The sequence below is a fragment of the Acinonyx jubatus genome, chromosome D3 (genome assembly GCF_027475565.1).
Source record: "Acinonyx jubatus isolate Ajub_Pintada_27869175 chromosome D3, VMU_Ajub_asm_v1.0, whole genome shotgun sequence".
Taxonomy (NCBI): Eukaryota; Metazoa; Chordata; class Mammalia; order Carnivora; family Felidae; genus Acinonyx; species Acinonyx jubatus.
In genome coordinates this window covers 17,883,100-17,896,042 of record NC_069392.1, presented here as the reverse complement: position 1 = coordinate 17,896,042, position 12,943 = coordinate 17,883,100, and the positions used below count along the sequence as shown (strand labels likewise).

Here is a 12,943-nt window from a genome sequence, read left to right as displayed (position 1 = left end):
TATGCCATTTAATCAGGTCAGTGTTTGGCAGATGAGGAACTGAGGCCAGGAGAGGCGAATGCCATACCCAAGGGCACACAGTGGGGGGTGGCAGAGCCCAGGTGGAACCAGCTCTGCTTCCAACACCAATGACTGCTCTTTGTACCAGACCCTAAAGCCCTCCCTTCCTTTAACCCTTCCGGAACCTCAAACTGAACTCCCCCTGAGGACGGTCAGTACAGGGAATACTCGCATTTTGTCTCTCTCTACCTTCTATTTCCTGTCACCAGAGCGCAAATTAAGCTCCCTGGGAACGTGGGCACCTATGGAAGAAGCCACCTCCTCGTCCAAGTTTTTCACGTTCGAGAGAGAGAGTACAAGAGGTGCGCTGAGACCAACAGCCAGTGGGATTCTACCTCCTGGAGAAAGGAACAGACTGGAAGGAGGGAAGGACACTGGAAGGAAAGCAGAGGACCTGGCCAAGTTACGGTTGGTGGCTCTTCTCTTTTCTCTGCTTGTCTGTGTTTCCTGAGTTTTCCACCTGGAACTACCGTATTCTGTTTGCAATTCTGTCGCCCGGAAGGGAGGCGGCAAAGCTCAACAGCAACAACAGAAACAAACAAAGCCACCAACTGCACACCCGGGCTCGACACTCCCGCCTGTGACGGGCCTATGGGCATTTGTTTCCAACAAATTGCTGGATGCGGTTACAGTATCTGAGTTTTTGTTTTGAAGGCATCCCTAAGGGGAAGGCATGTGCCTCCGTGCTTAGTTACCTGTTGAAAGAATCAAGGAACAAATGAACGAAGGTCTCTTCAGGAGGCAGGGAACCTGTCCCTCCCTCCAGCCCCCATCATCCCATCCCGCATGGCTCTTGTCAGCCTTGGCTCATTCGGCTTAAATTACAACCGGTCACACTCAAGGTTGGCTTCCCAACTGGGCTAAGTTCTTTCTACAAAGACAGTCTCCTGTGCCTCCCAGTTAGAAGGACACAGGGCACGTTACCTTATGGTGGGGACGGGGTTCTCCGGCTCGCCTGCAGTGAGAGCAGCCTCCAGAGACAGAGTCCCCAGGCTGGCCCGGCTGCCCTTCCGGGGAGACTCTCGGAACAAGCCGGCACTGGGGTCCTCATCGGAGGAGTTGTCATCGAAGGAGCCCAGGATAAAGTTGGTCATCAGCTGCCTCTTGATGTGCTCCTGCTTCTCATCTTTCTTGGAGAGGGGTCTGGCTCGCGGGCCCTGGGGCTTGGCTGGAGACGACGGGCCATCGGTATCTGGGGTCTTCAGGTCTGCGGTCCCTGTTGCATTGGCTTGGGGCGCTGGGGAGGTGTCATCAGAGGAAAGGGAGTCTCCTGGGGGATTCTGGCGTGGGGGTGGCCCGGAAGTTCTTTGCTGATCGGTATCGTCGGCACCTCTGTGGGAGGCTGGCTCAGCCCGGTTAGGAGTCTCTGGCAGAGGGCCGTTGTTATCATCTTTCTGCGGCGGCTCCCCTGAGCTGTCTGAGGCTGGAAAAGGCGCTTGGCTTGGGCTACAGCTCCCTTCGGGTGTGCTCTTGGTGACTTGCTTGGAGTCTGTCATTTCCCCCCAGAATTTTAACCAGGAGAAGGTCAAGCAGGAGAAAATCAAACAAGTTAGAAAAAGAAGCAAGGTCATTCAGAAAATCTGTAGGGGAAAAAAGGAAAGGCATTTTAGAGTCTACATAATGGAGTTATTCCCACCCTAAAGGGGTCGCGGGGCAAGGGGCAAGCTAGGGTTCTGTGGGTTCAGCTGGCCGTGCCAGAGAGGAAAGGCAGTGGACAGAGTGGTTCTGCATAGAACACGCTCTGTGGTCCTAGGCATGTTCATGAACGCCTCTGGATGTCCGTTTCTCACCTCTCATTTAGGGACACTAACACATGCTCATCGTAAATCATCAACGTGCACGTAAGAGATGAGTAGATCATGCCTGTTATGAATCCCGTTATAGATTCCTAAGACCCCAAAAGTGGAAGCAATCCAAATGTCTGTTACCTGAAGAATGGGTAAACAAAAGGTGATCCATCCATACAACGGAGTCTTATCTGGTCATAAAATAGGACTGAAGCATTGACACACGTTACAACACGGATGCATCTTGAAAACATTATGCCAGGTGCCAAAGACCACATTGTATGACGCCATGTATCTGATATGCCCGGAACAGGCAAATTCATAGAGACAGAAAGGTGAGTGGTTGCCTAGGGCTAGTAGGATGGGGATAGAGGGTACAAGGGTTGTGTTTGGGGGGATGAAAATGTTCTAAAATTGACTGTAGTGAATGTACTTGGGGAATGTACTAGAAACCACGGAAGTATATAGGTTACATGAATGAACCGAATGGCATATGAATTATCTCTCAATAAAGCTGTTACCTAGAAAGAAAAGAGAAGACTCTACATATTCCAATTCGTAGATGTAAAGGGACTGTTACGTCTGTCGCCATTATCTTATCATCGCCACCGCCATCATAGCTGTATTACTGTCACAATCGTCATCATGGTTCTGTAAGGGGAAGGGCACTTTGCCTTATTTTCTTCCTAGCGCTAGTATGCCCGGGATGGAGTGTGCTTAGAACCGAATGAAAACCCAGCAAGACCGAAGGGAGTCTGTTCTGTTCCAGGGTCTAAAACAGTGTCCAGTAAACAGGGCGAGCTTAACAAGAGACAAAAAGTCATTTTGCCAAACGCATGAACTCAGATATTCTGATTTCTAACCCATGCCTCTTCCCTCCACGCTAACTCTGCCCTATTAATGGAGTCAATCATTGCTATTTGAAGTAAAGATTGTTAAAAAGCAAACAAACAAAAATACGACCTGAACGTGTTGAAATTTCGGAACCAATTTGCCACAGGGATACAGTAGAAGCATTTAGAAAAAACAAAAAACAAAAAAACAGGACCACAAAGCTCAAACACATCAATATAGTATCTAAAAAGGTTTTGTCTTTTTAGAATTCAATATTATGTTCTTAAGGGAAGTAGAAACGTTCTCAAGATTTCCCAGAACGGCACGACCCTGAGTACTTCTTGTGCACTTTGGGCAACAGAAACTGTTGAAATGTCATCAGGGTATTTTCCAGGTAATACACAGGGTCAGGAGGTTTTTTCCCTTTAAGGTCATCAAGTTTCTTTTTACAGAAAAGGCAGTCAAGGGTGGCTCAGCATCTATCAATGTAACAAACCACATCCATAGAACAGAGTGGAAACTGACAGGATGACCTCGATGAACACCAAAAAAAAAAAAAAAAAAGCATTTGGCCAAAATCCAACACCCTTTCATGATAAAAAAAAAAAAAAGTCAGAAAAGTAGGAATAGAAAGGAACTTGAATGCAATAAGGCACGTTATGAAAAACCTATAGCTAATATATAGTCAATGGTGAAAGACCGGAAGCTTTCTCCTGAAGATCAGGAACAAGGCAAGGGTGCCCGCTTTTCACCTATTTCACCTATTTTGCTATTGTACTGGAGGTCCTAGCCAAAGCAATTAGACAAGAAGAAGAAATAAAAGCCATTCAAACGGAAAAGGAAGACCTGAAATCATTTCTAATCATAGACGGCATGATCCTATACAGGTTTCCCCGCTATCCAAAAGTAGAGAGGTTCCTCTGAAAACTTTCATAAGTTGAAATGGCGTAAAGCAAAGAAGCAATTACCATTAATTGATAAGAAAACACTTTTGAGCATTCCCAGGCCTATAAAATAACCTCTCTTAGGCTTTTCTGGTAGCTTAGGACACATCTTGCTAATGGATACACAACATAAATCAAGACAAAACTCAGATGGTCACAGACACAGTTCAAAGCTATGGTGGCTTTGGTGCTGAGGTGCTGAGTGTGGTTCTCACCAAAGCAGCTTGGCTATTTTAACTTTTCCACTTTTTTTCCTAAAAGCAAAAATCCTCTTCAGATTTCCTCCAGTTAGCAAAAACAGGTACTTTCACAAAACAAAGTGGCATAATGTGAACTTTCAAAAAGCAGGAGATGCCTGTGTATAGAAAATCCTGAAGAATCCACACACACGAGGCCCCTGGGTGGCTCAGTGGCTCAGTTGGTTGAGCAGCTGACTCTTGATTTTGGCTCGGGCCATAATGCCAGGGTTGTGGAATTGAGCCCTTCATCAGGCTCTCTGCTGAGCATGGAGCCTGCTTAAAATTCTCTCCCTTTCTCTCCTTCTCTCTCTCTCTCTCTCTCCCTCTGCCCCTCTCCCCCACTTGCACTCTCTCTATACATGTAATTTAAAAAATTAAAAAGAAAAAAGAATCCACACACACACACAAAACCCTAATAGAAGTAATGAACAAATTAAGCACATTTGTAGGATACAGGATCAATATGCAAAAATTAATTGTGTTTCTTGCACCAACAATGGACAATTTGAAAAGGAAATTAATAAAACAATTCCATTTACAATAGCATCCAAAAGGATAAAATATCTAGGAATAAATTTAACCAAGGAGGTGAAAGACGTGTACAATGCTGGTGTATAAAACATTGCTGAAATAAATTAAAGAAGATCTAAATAAATGTAAGACATCCCATGTTCATGGATTGGAAGACTTCCTACTGTTAAGATGGCCATACTACCTGAAACGATAAGCAGATTCATATGGAGCTGCAAGGGGAACCAATAGCCAAAGCAATCTTAAAAAAGAACAAAGTTGGAGGACTCACACTTTCTGATTTCAAAACTTACTGTAAAACTACGGTCAAGACAGTGTGGCACTGGCATCAAGAACAGGTATATAGATCAATGGATTAGAATTAAACGTCCCCAAATAAACCCATATGCATCTATGGCCCATAGACTTTTTATGAAGATATCAAGACCATTCAATGTGGGGGGTGGGGGGATGCCTCACTGGCTCAGTCAGAAGAGCATGAGACTCTTGATCTCAGGATCGTGAATTCAAGCCCCACGCTGGGTATAGAGATTACTAAAGAAAATAAACAAACTTGAAGAAAAAAAAAAAAGACCATTCAAGGAGGAAAGAATAGTCTCTTCAACATATGGTTCTGAGACAACTGATTTCTACAAGCGACAGAATGAGGTTGGACTCTGTGGGGAATAAGCTTAGGGATTCCCCAGGCTTGCACCGATGGGTTAACAAGGCATAAAGAATTAGAAAGCCACAGATGCTCACACCCATGTCTGGGTAAACAAGATTAGTTAAATAGGTATAGAGAGGGCGGGGTAAAGGCTCCAACACAAAGGTATATGAGGTAAGTAAGATTAGGTATTCAGGGCAGATATGCCCCCCAATTTAGTACTATAGCAGAAAGCTTGTTCCACAGGAAGGAAGAACCAAATTAGGTAAATAGGTAAATAGGGCTATAGACCACTGCGGGGTAAAGTTGCTCTGAACAACCATCTGCCTGTCTCCAGGATTTTGTTTTATATTGACCCAAACCTCTAACACTGTATATCTTCAAAACCCTCTTTCCCTCACACCCATGAGTTAATGTTCACAGATTTATTATCTCTTTGCGCATGTCCATCATCACGTTTGTAAGCCTTCTGATCCTAATAAAAACGGAGCAAGGACCCTTAATTGGGGCTCTTGTCTCTTCCCGGACATTAGCCATCTCTCGCATTTTAATCCTGCGTCCTGCTTTCTTGCTGGACAAGAAAGTACTCTAGACCCAGAGTCTACGACAGGACTCCTAATTCAGACCATATAAAAACTCAACTCAAAATGAGTCAACAACCTAAATACAACTAAAACCGCAAAAAAATTTGGGGCACCTGGGTGGCTCAGTCGGCTGGGCGTCCGACTTCGGCTCAGGTCATGATCTCATGGTCCACGGGTGCGAGCCCCTCGTCGGGCTCTGTGCTGACAGCTCAGAGCCTGGAGCCTGCTTCGGATTCTGTGTCTCCCTCTCTCTCTGCCCCTCCCCCACTCAAGCTCTGTCTCTGTCTCTCTCAAAAATAAATAAACATTAAAAAAAATTGAAAAAAAAACACAAAAAATTTAAAACAAAACATGGGAGCAAATCGTTGTGACCTCAGAATTGGCGGTGGATTCTCATATGTGACACCAGAAGCATGAGCATAAAAAAAAAGTAGATAAATTGGACCTCATTCAAATTAAACACTTTTATGCATCAAAGGGCACTACCAAGGAAGTGAAAAGACAGCCTCCCGAAGGGGAGAAAATATTTGTAAATCACACATTTGCTAACAGTTTAGCATCCGGAACATATACAGAAGTCTTACAACTCAGCAACAAAAAGACAAACAAGCTGATTTAAAATTTTTTTGTTCTGTTTATTCATTTTTGAAAGACAGAGAGAGAGCAAAAGCAGGGGTGGGGCAGAGAGAAAGGGGGACACAGAAACGGAAGCAGGCTCCAGGCTCCGAGCCGTCGGCACCACAGCCCGACGCAGGGCTCGAACTCACAAACCGCGAGATCGTGACCTGAGCCGACGTCGGACGCTCAACCCACTGAGCCACCCAAGTGCCCCCCCCAGACAAGCTGATTTTAAAATGAGCCGAGGACACGAACGGACATTGCTCCAAAACAGATATACAAATGGCCGATAGCTCACGAAGAGATCCAACCTTAGTCGTTCTGGAAATGCAAATCAATATACTGCCATGTACCATTTCAGACCCACAAGGATGGCTGCAATCAGAGAGACAGAGAAGCAGGGAAGGAGGGAGGGGGGAAGGAAGGGGGGCGGAGGGAAGAAAACAGCAAGGGGCTGGTGAGCACGCGGAGAAACCGGAACCTCTGTACGTTGCTGGGGCCACTGGGAAATGGTGGGGCTGCCGTGCAAAACAGTTCGGTGGCTCCTCAAAAACTTGAACATGGAACTGCTCTCTGACCCAGGGCTTTCCCTCCCTAGACGTAGCCCCACAAAAACTGAAAGCGGGGACTGAAACAAGCAGAGGTACACGCCTGTTCACAGCAGCACCCAGTTTTCTGATCCCCTCGCCTTGCTCTCTCCCCAAGGCTCCCCAACCGCGGCACTATTGGCTTCCGGGGCTGGAACGTTCCCTGTTCCGTGGTGGGGGCCGTCCTGCGCATCGTAGGGCGCACAGCCTTCACCCACTAGACGCCGGGAGCACCCCCTTCCCTCAGCTGCGACGATGCAAAATGTCTCCAGACGTCGCCAAACGTCTCAGGGGACAAAACTGCTCTCGGGTGACCACCACCGGGTACAGACCCCCAGGTCTACTCCCTCCCTCCCTCCTGCTTCTCCATGGTGAGGTCCTTCTGGGGACTCCACTCTTGCACATAGCAAGTTCTCAAGAAAGTTTTAAAAAGTGCCAGCGAGGGGCGCCTGGGTGGCTCAGTCGGTTAAGCATCCGACTTCGGCTCAGGTCATGATCTCACGGTCCGTGAGTTTGAGCCCCGCGTCGGGCTCTGTGCTGACCGCTCAGAGCCTGGAGCCTGTTTCAGATTCTGTGTCTCCCTCTCTCTCTGACCCTCCCCCGTTCATGCTCTGTCTCTCTCTGTCTCAAAAATAAATAAACGTTAAAAAAATTTTTTTTTTATTTTAAAATAAATAAATAAAAAGTACCAGCGAGAAAGGTCAGAGTCCTGAAATTGCTGGCTCACGCATGCCCTTAGGACAGATTTAGAAATTAGTCACTGGCAGGGGACAGTACCAAAAATGTTGCAAAGGCTATTCTGGCTCCCTTAGCGAGCCCATTAGGTTAGAGTCCTACACCTTCCCCGGGCAGGAGAGCGTGACAGGGTGCGAGAGCCCACAGACCTCCAGCATGGAAACAAAGACAACACGGCATGGAAACGGCACCGACTGGTCTCTCTGGGCCAATTCGGCTGCCCTTGTAGACAGGGACAAACTGTCATTCATTTCGGGATCTTGGTGCCCAGCTTGGGACATTGCAGGTACCCCCAAGGCGTGTACAAAATGAACGATACCTCCGCGCACCCACACTGAGCACCAACTGATGGCTTGAGGCAAGCTGGAATTTGGCTTTGGATTTGGACTTTGGAATTTTCCATCTTGGGACCTTTATCGGGGATGCCGGGATACAAGCAGTGTCTTTCCAGCGGCTCTTGCGCAAGAGTGTCAGGCCTGTGTCAGGCTCTTTGCTGGCAGCTCAGAGCCTGGAGCCTGCTTCCAATTCTATGTCTCCCTCTCTCTCTGTCCCGCCCCTGACTGCTTTCTCTTGCTCTCTCTCTCCCTCTCTCAAAAATAAACACTAAAAATTTTTAATAAAAATTTTTTTAAATAAACAAATAAACATAATAGTATTTATACATATTACACCGTCACGAGTATAGGGTGCCTGCTAGCCTCAAACCTCAGAACAACTGTGATGGATATTATCATTGCCGTTGTCATTTCGCTTCCATTTCACAGTTCAGTAAACGGGCTCAGAGAAGCTCAGGACCTTGACTTCACTCAAATCCGGCCCCCGCACCCAAACCTTTCACAGTGTCCTAGCATGAAAAGTGGACGTAGATAAATTCCCTAAAATGGACGGTGTTAACCCCCCAGCATGTGGACACCCGACTGTAAAACCAGACACCTGGCCGCGTCCCTGGAAGACGGAGCATCAGAGCGACATGGAAACTAACAATGCCAGACGTGCACAGTGGTCCAGGAGGAGCACTTGCGCAGGCGGTTTGAGTCCATAGGCAGGAAAGGCCAGAGGAGTCCCCGCAGTGAAGCTCTGGGGCCCACGCCATGCCAAACTGTCGCCCTTCGCCGAAAGCGCCCAGCTGACCCGAAAACTGAGCACAGCCAGAGCTATTTATGTGTCTTGCAAAGCAAACCTTGCCAGGTGTCAGAGCAATCATGGGTCCAGCCACAACGAACGCAGGAAACCGCTCGGCACCTACAAGCACGGGGCAGCGACCAAATGTAGAGTGGGGGGGGGTGCGGGGTGGTCGGGATCTGTTGGCCCACGGCTCCCCACCCCTGCAACACACACCCCTCCCTGGCAAGGTCTGTGCGGGACCGAGGGGGTGCAGAATGCCAGCGTGAGGACAGCAATTCTGTTCCACGCTCGGATTTTTCCTCCCACCAAGAGGAAGAGCACCTGGGTGTTTGCTTCCACTTACCACCACGGTGGCCACGGCCGCCAGCTCCATTCTCATGTGGGTCCTGACAGGCGCCCACGGGGTGACTAAGGGAACCCGGCCCACAGGGTGTCACCTTTCAGCAGGAGGCTGGTGTCATGCATCAGGCCATGGGGGAGGAGTTCAGACCGGCCGGTGCTCCAGCACGGGTGAGTTTTTACTCGAGTCAGCCATGCGGCACGCCCTCCTTTGTCCCCCATGGATCTAAGCCACTCGTGAAGGTCCGTGCTCAGGTCAGCCCTCCCCTGACTCGGACTCAGTTACTCGGGAGGCTGTCTACGCTCTCTGGGGCTGGCCAGCCCACAGGGCCACCCCCCCACCCCCCCCCCGGCTTGCCACATTCCTGTACGTACTTAGGCCTATTTCACTGCTTGTACAATTGACCTCTGGCCCAAATCTGCGTCTCTCAACTGTGTTTGAAACACTCCCCTGATCAGAAGCACCTTCTGTGCCCATGTGCTCACCTGCGAGACGCTTTGCCTGGGTTTGGCCACGTTGGGACGGAAAGAGAAGCAGAGTGTCAGGATAAAGTGTGGGCGGCCAAGAACCCTCCAGCTGGCAGGCGGGCGGCCCGATGTCCTTTTGCTAAGGCAGAGGTCATGCAGGTGAGGGGAGCCAGCCGCATGAGGCTGCCCGGGCGTTCAAAGCTGACCGGCGGATACCTTAACCTGCACGCCAGCCTGCAGGAACAGGGGTGTCACGGGTCACCGTGCTCCCCCCAAATCCACCTGCTCCACCCCACAGCCTGGGAGGGGACCCTTGGAGGTGAGCACGTCCTTATTAAGGAGTGTCCTTATTCTATAGATGAGCAGAGGTCGGAGGTCCCGCGTGAAATTAGCAACACAGCCATGATCAGCACTGCGGTCCCAGCTCCAGGCCAGGGCTCCTTCTACACCAACACATCATTCACCGCAAAACCCCACTGCCCTTGGGCACCATGTTTGGTGCCCTGGTAGCTGACCTCAGCTCTGCCACCTACAAGCAGGGTGAGCCTTGGGCAATACTTAGGATCCTCATCTACAAAGTAGGGTAAGGACGTGCGTACCTCGCGAGACAGAGTGCCAAGAGTCCAAGGTGATCCCACGTGGGGAACTGAGCCAGTGCCGGATGCAATTCATCCCGACGACCGCCACGAATGACCGCACCGAGAGTCCAGGGCAGCACGAGTCACTGCGCAGCGAGACCCCGCCACCCACGGAGTGCTATCTCGGACAAATCACATTCCCTCTCTGAACCTGAGGTTCCCCGTCTGGAAAAGCCTCGCCCACCTCAGAGGATTATTGGAAGGACCAACCAAGATCTGTTTAGTCACTAAACACAGCCCTCCCCTTCTTGGTGCGGCAAAATGCAAAGAATGAGGCAGGTGACCATGAGTGTTGTTTCAGCTGTGGGTCCTCCTCCACAAAGGCACACAAATGGACTCACATTTGTGTAACGGGGGCCAGTGTGCCGCGGGTCAGGCCTCGGGGCCACTCCCAGAAGACCGGCCGGCCCAAATGGGACAGGCAGACTCCTATGGGACAGTCCCAGGACTCACCAGCTCCTCAGCTCCCAGCCCCAAGCTGCTTAGGGAGGTCACGGCAGGGCAGATGTTTTCCCAAAGGGCAGAAATCTGGGGCCTCGGCAGCCTAGGCCAGGGCTGAATTGACTTCTCTTCTGTTCCCTGATTCGATGGGGGATATTCCCGCGGATTCTGCGTGGTTTTGTTGTTGTTGTTTGAGAGGGGTCACATTTTATGTTATTTAGAAAGGGATTTTCTTTTTTTCAATTTTTTTTTTAACGTTTATTTATTTTTGAGACAGAGAGAGAGACAGAGCATGAATGGGGGAGGAGCAGAGAGAGAGAGGGAGACACAGAATCGGAAGCAGACTCCAGGCTCTGAGCCATCAGCCCAGAGCCCGACGCGGGGCTCGGACTCACGGACCGCAAGATCGTGACCTAAGCTGAGGTCGGACGCTCAACCGACTGAGCCACCCAGGCGCCCCTAGAAAGGGATTTTCTTTCTTCACTTGCTATCACAGGGGTTAAAGGAAGGAAGAAAGGAGATGTCAGAGAACGCTGTAGGGGATTGGAAGCAATTCCTAATAAGTCACCGGGTGTGTTTGTCTGTCACTAGAGTGTAGGGAGCACGCGGTCCGTCACAGCCCGTGTGCTACGAGCTTCATACGTGTCGTCTCATCAGCCTCCCCCTGCAACCGTCTGCAACAGGTGCCACATCTCACTCCCCTCTGCAGGTGAGGGAACAGGCTCAGTCACCCCCGAGTTCACACTTGCAGGACCCAGGTGGCCTCCCTTGGAAGCCCATGCCCTTAATCCTCACATGTTCTTCCTGCCTGGGCAGGATTTCCCTCCGTAAGCCCTGAGAAAGGTCCCCCAAGTCAGCGGATCCGAGAGGTGACTGTCAGTGCTGCTTGGTTTCTTAGAGCTGTGCGCTAGTGTGTGAATCCTTGCGTCCACTGCCGAGGCACCAAAATGTAACCAGAAACGAAGAACAGAACTGCTTCTCGGTGGTCTTGGGGTTCCTCTCCTAGGAAAGGCTTTGGGGGACACAGGAGAGTCCCGCTCAAATAAAGTCTTTCAAATCAAGATCTCGCCGCCAGGATCCCAGCATCAGGAACAGCCGGATCTGGAAGGGGGTTTGAGAGAGAACTCCTTCCAGGGGTGGTGATGGGCACAAGGGACAGCTGAGAGACACATGTGCCCTGGGCCTTTGAGGAATCAATAGGAGTTTGCCAGGTTGCTACGGGGGGCAGGACGTCTCAAGCAGAGTCTGCCCTTGGCACCGTGCTAGATGGTGGATTAACAACTTTGCTGGCTACAGATGGGGACTCTGCCAAAAGGACTAAAGCCGGAACAGCAAGCAGCAAAGTGTTCTATTATGAACACTTGGTTCATAACAAACAAATAGTAAACAAGAAAACAAAGGCCACTCCTTTGTTTTCACATCTGACGATGCGTGACGGTGCAGGTGACAGCGGAGGAGGGGGCAACGCAAGGATATCACCTACCTCTGTGATCGGGCCAGGGCACTGTGCTGGGGAGAGGTCATGTTTCCCTACCCTGGGGGCAGAAATGCCCAGGGAGAGCAAGAGAATTGTAACCTTCATCTCAAACAGAACCTGCCGCCTGTCACTCCCTAACCACAAACGCTAAAAGCACGGCAAGCTGATATATAACAACGCCTTCCGTCGTCGTGACTCTTGCATTCGGGTTCTCATTTACTCCTCACAGCCATCCTGTGGGAGTAGTATTCTTATCTCATTTCACAGATGGGGCATGAAAATCCAGCGCCCAGAGAGCGGGACGTGACCTGCCCAAAGTCACACAGCTTGGAGCTACACGGAATTCAACGCTGCTCTGCCTCATTCCAAAGCCTACGTTTAAAAAAATAAATAAATAAGTTTAAGTTTATTTATTTTTGAGAGAGAAGAGAGAGAGACAGAGCACAGGCAGGGGAGGGGCAGAGAGAGAGGGAGACACAGAATCGGAAGCAGGCTCCGGGTTCTGAGCTGTCAGGACTGAGCCCAACGCGGGGCTCGAACTCGCAAACCAGGAGATCGTGACTTGAGCCAAAGTCGTACGCTTAACCGACTGAGCCACCCTGGCGCCCCCGAAGCCTACGTTTGTAGTAAGTGGAGGTGAGCAGGCTGCTGATTCGGTGGATTAATTGGCTACCCTACCTTCTGGGATGGCTGGAATCCAAAGCCTAGAAATGAGAACCAGAGCGGTTCTCAAACTAATCACTCGTCAGAACATCTGGGTCTCCGGAGAATCCCGTTACCATCAGAGTAAGCACACATTACCTACATGTTGGTGGGTTTGTACCAAATCCCACACTGCCTTGAGAGTCGAGCAGGTGTGCAGCATTGGGGGCCACCAATTTGGGGACAAC

General features: G+C 49.8%; 1 protein-coding gene across 7 annotated transcripts in view; it reads right to left on the bottom strand.

The window, feature by feature from the left end:
• Window positions 1–12,943, bottom strand: part of ACACB (acetyl-CoA carboxylase beta) — a 122,081-nt gene that overhangs the window by 99,073 nt on the left and 10,065 nt on the right. Inside the window, exons 1-2 of one of the 7 annotated variants that reach the window (XR_008291748.1) lie at window positions 9,034–9,336; window positions 985–1,640 (exon numbers count right to left, since the gene is read on the bottom strand). Coding sequence is in view for 5 of the 7 variants with exons in the window: in XM_053206202.1 (XP_053062177.1) it covers window positions 985–1,631 (647 nt within the window). In the remaining 2 variants the exon portion in view is untranslated. Of the gene's footprint in view, window positions 1–984; window positions 1,641–9,033; window positions 9,338–12,943 lie in introns of those variants that run through there. The other 6 variants (XR_008291747.1, XM_053206202.1, XM_027044030.2 and 3 more) reach the window with 6 other exon arrangements.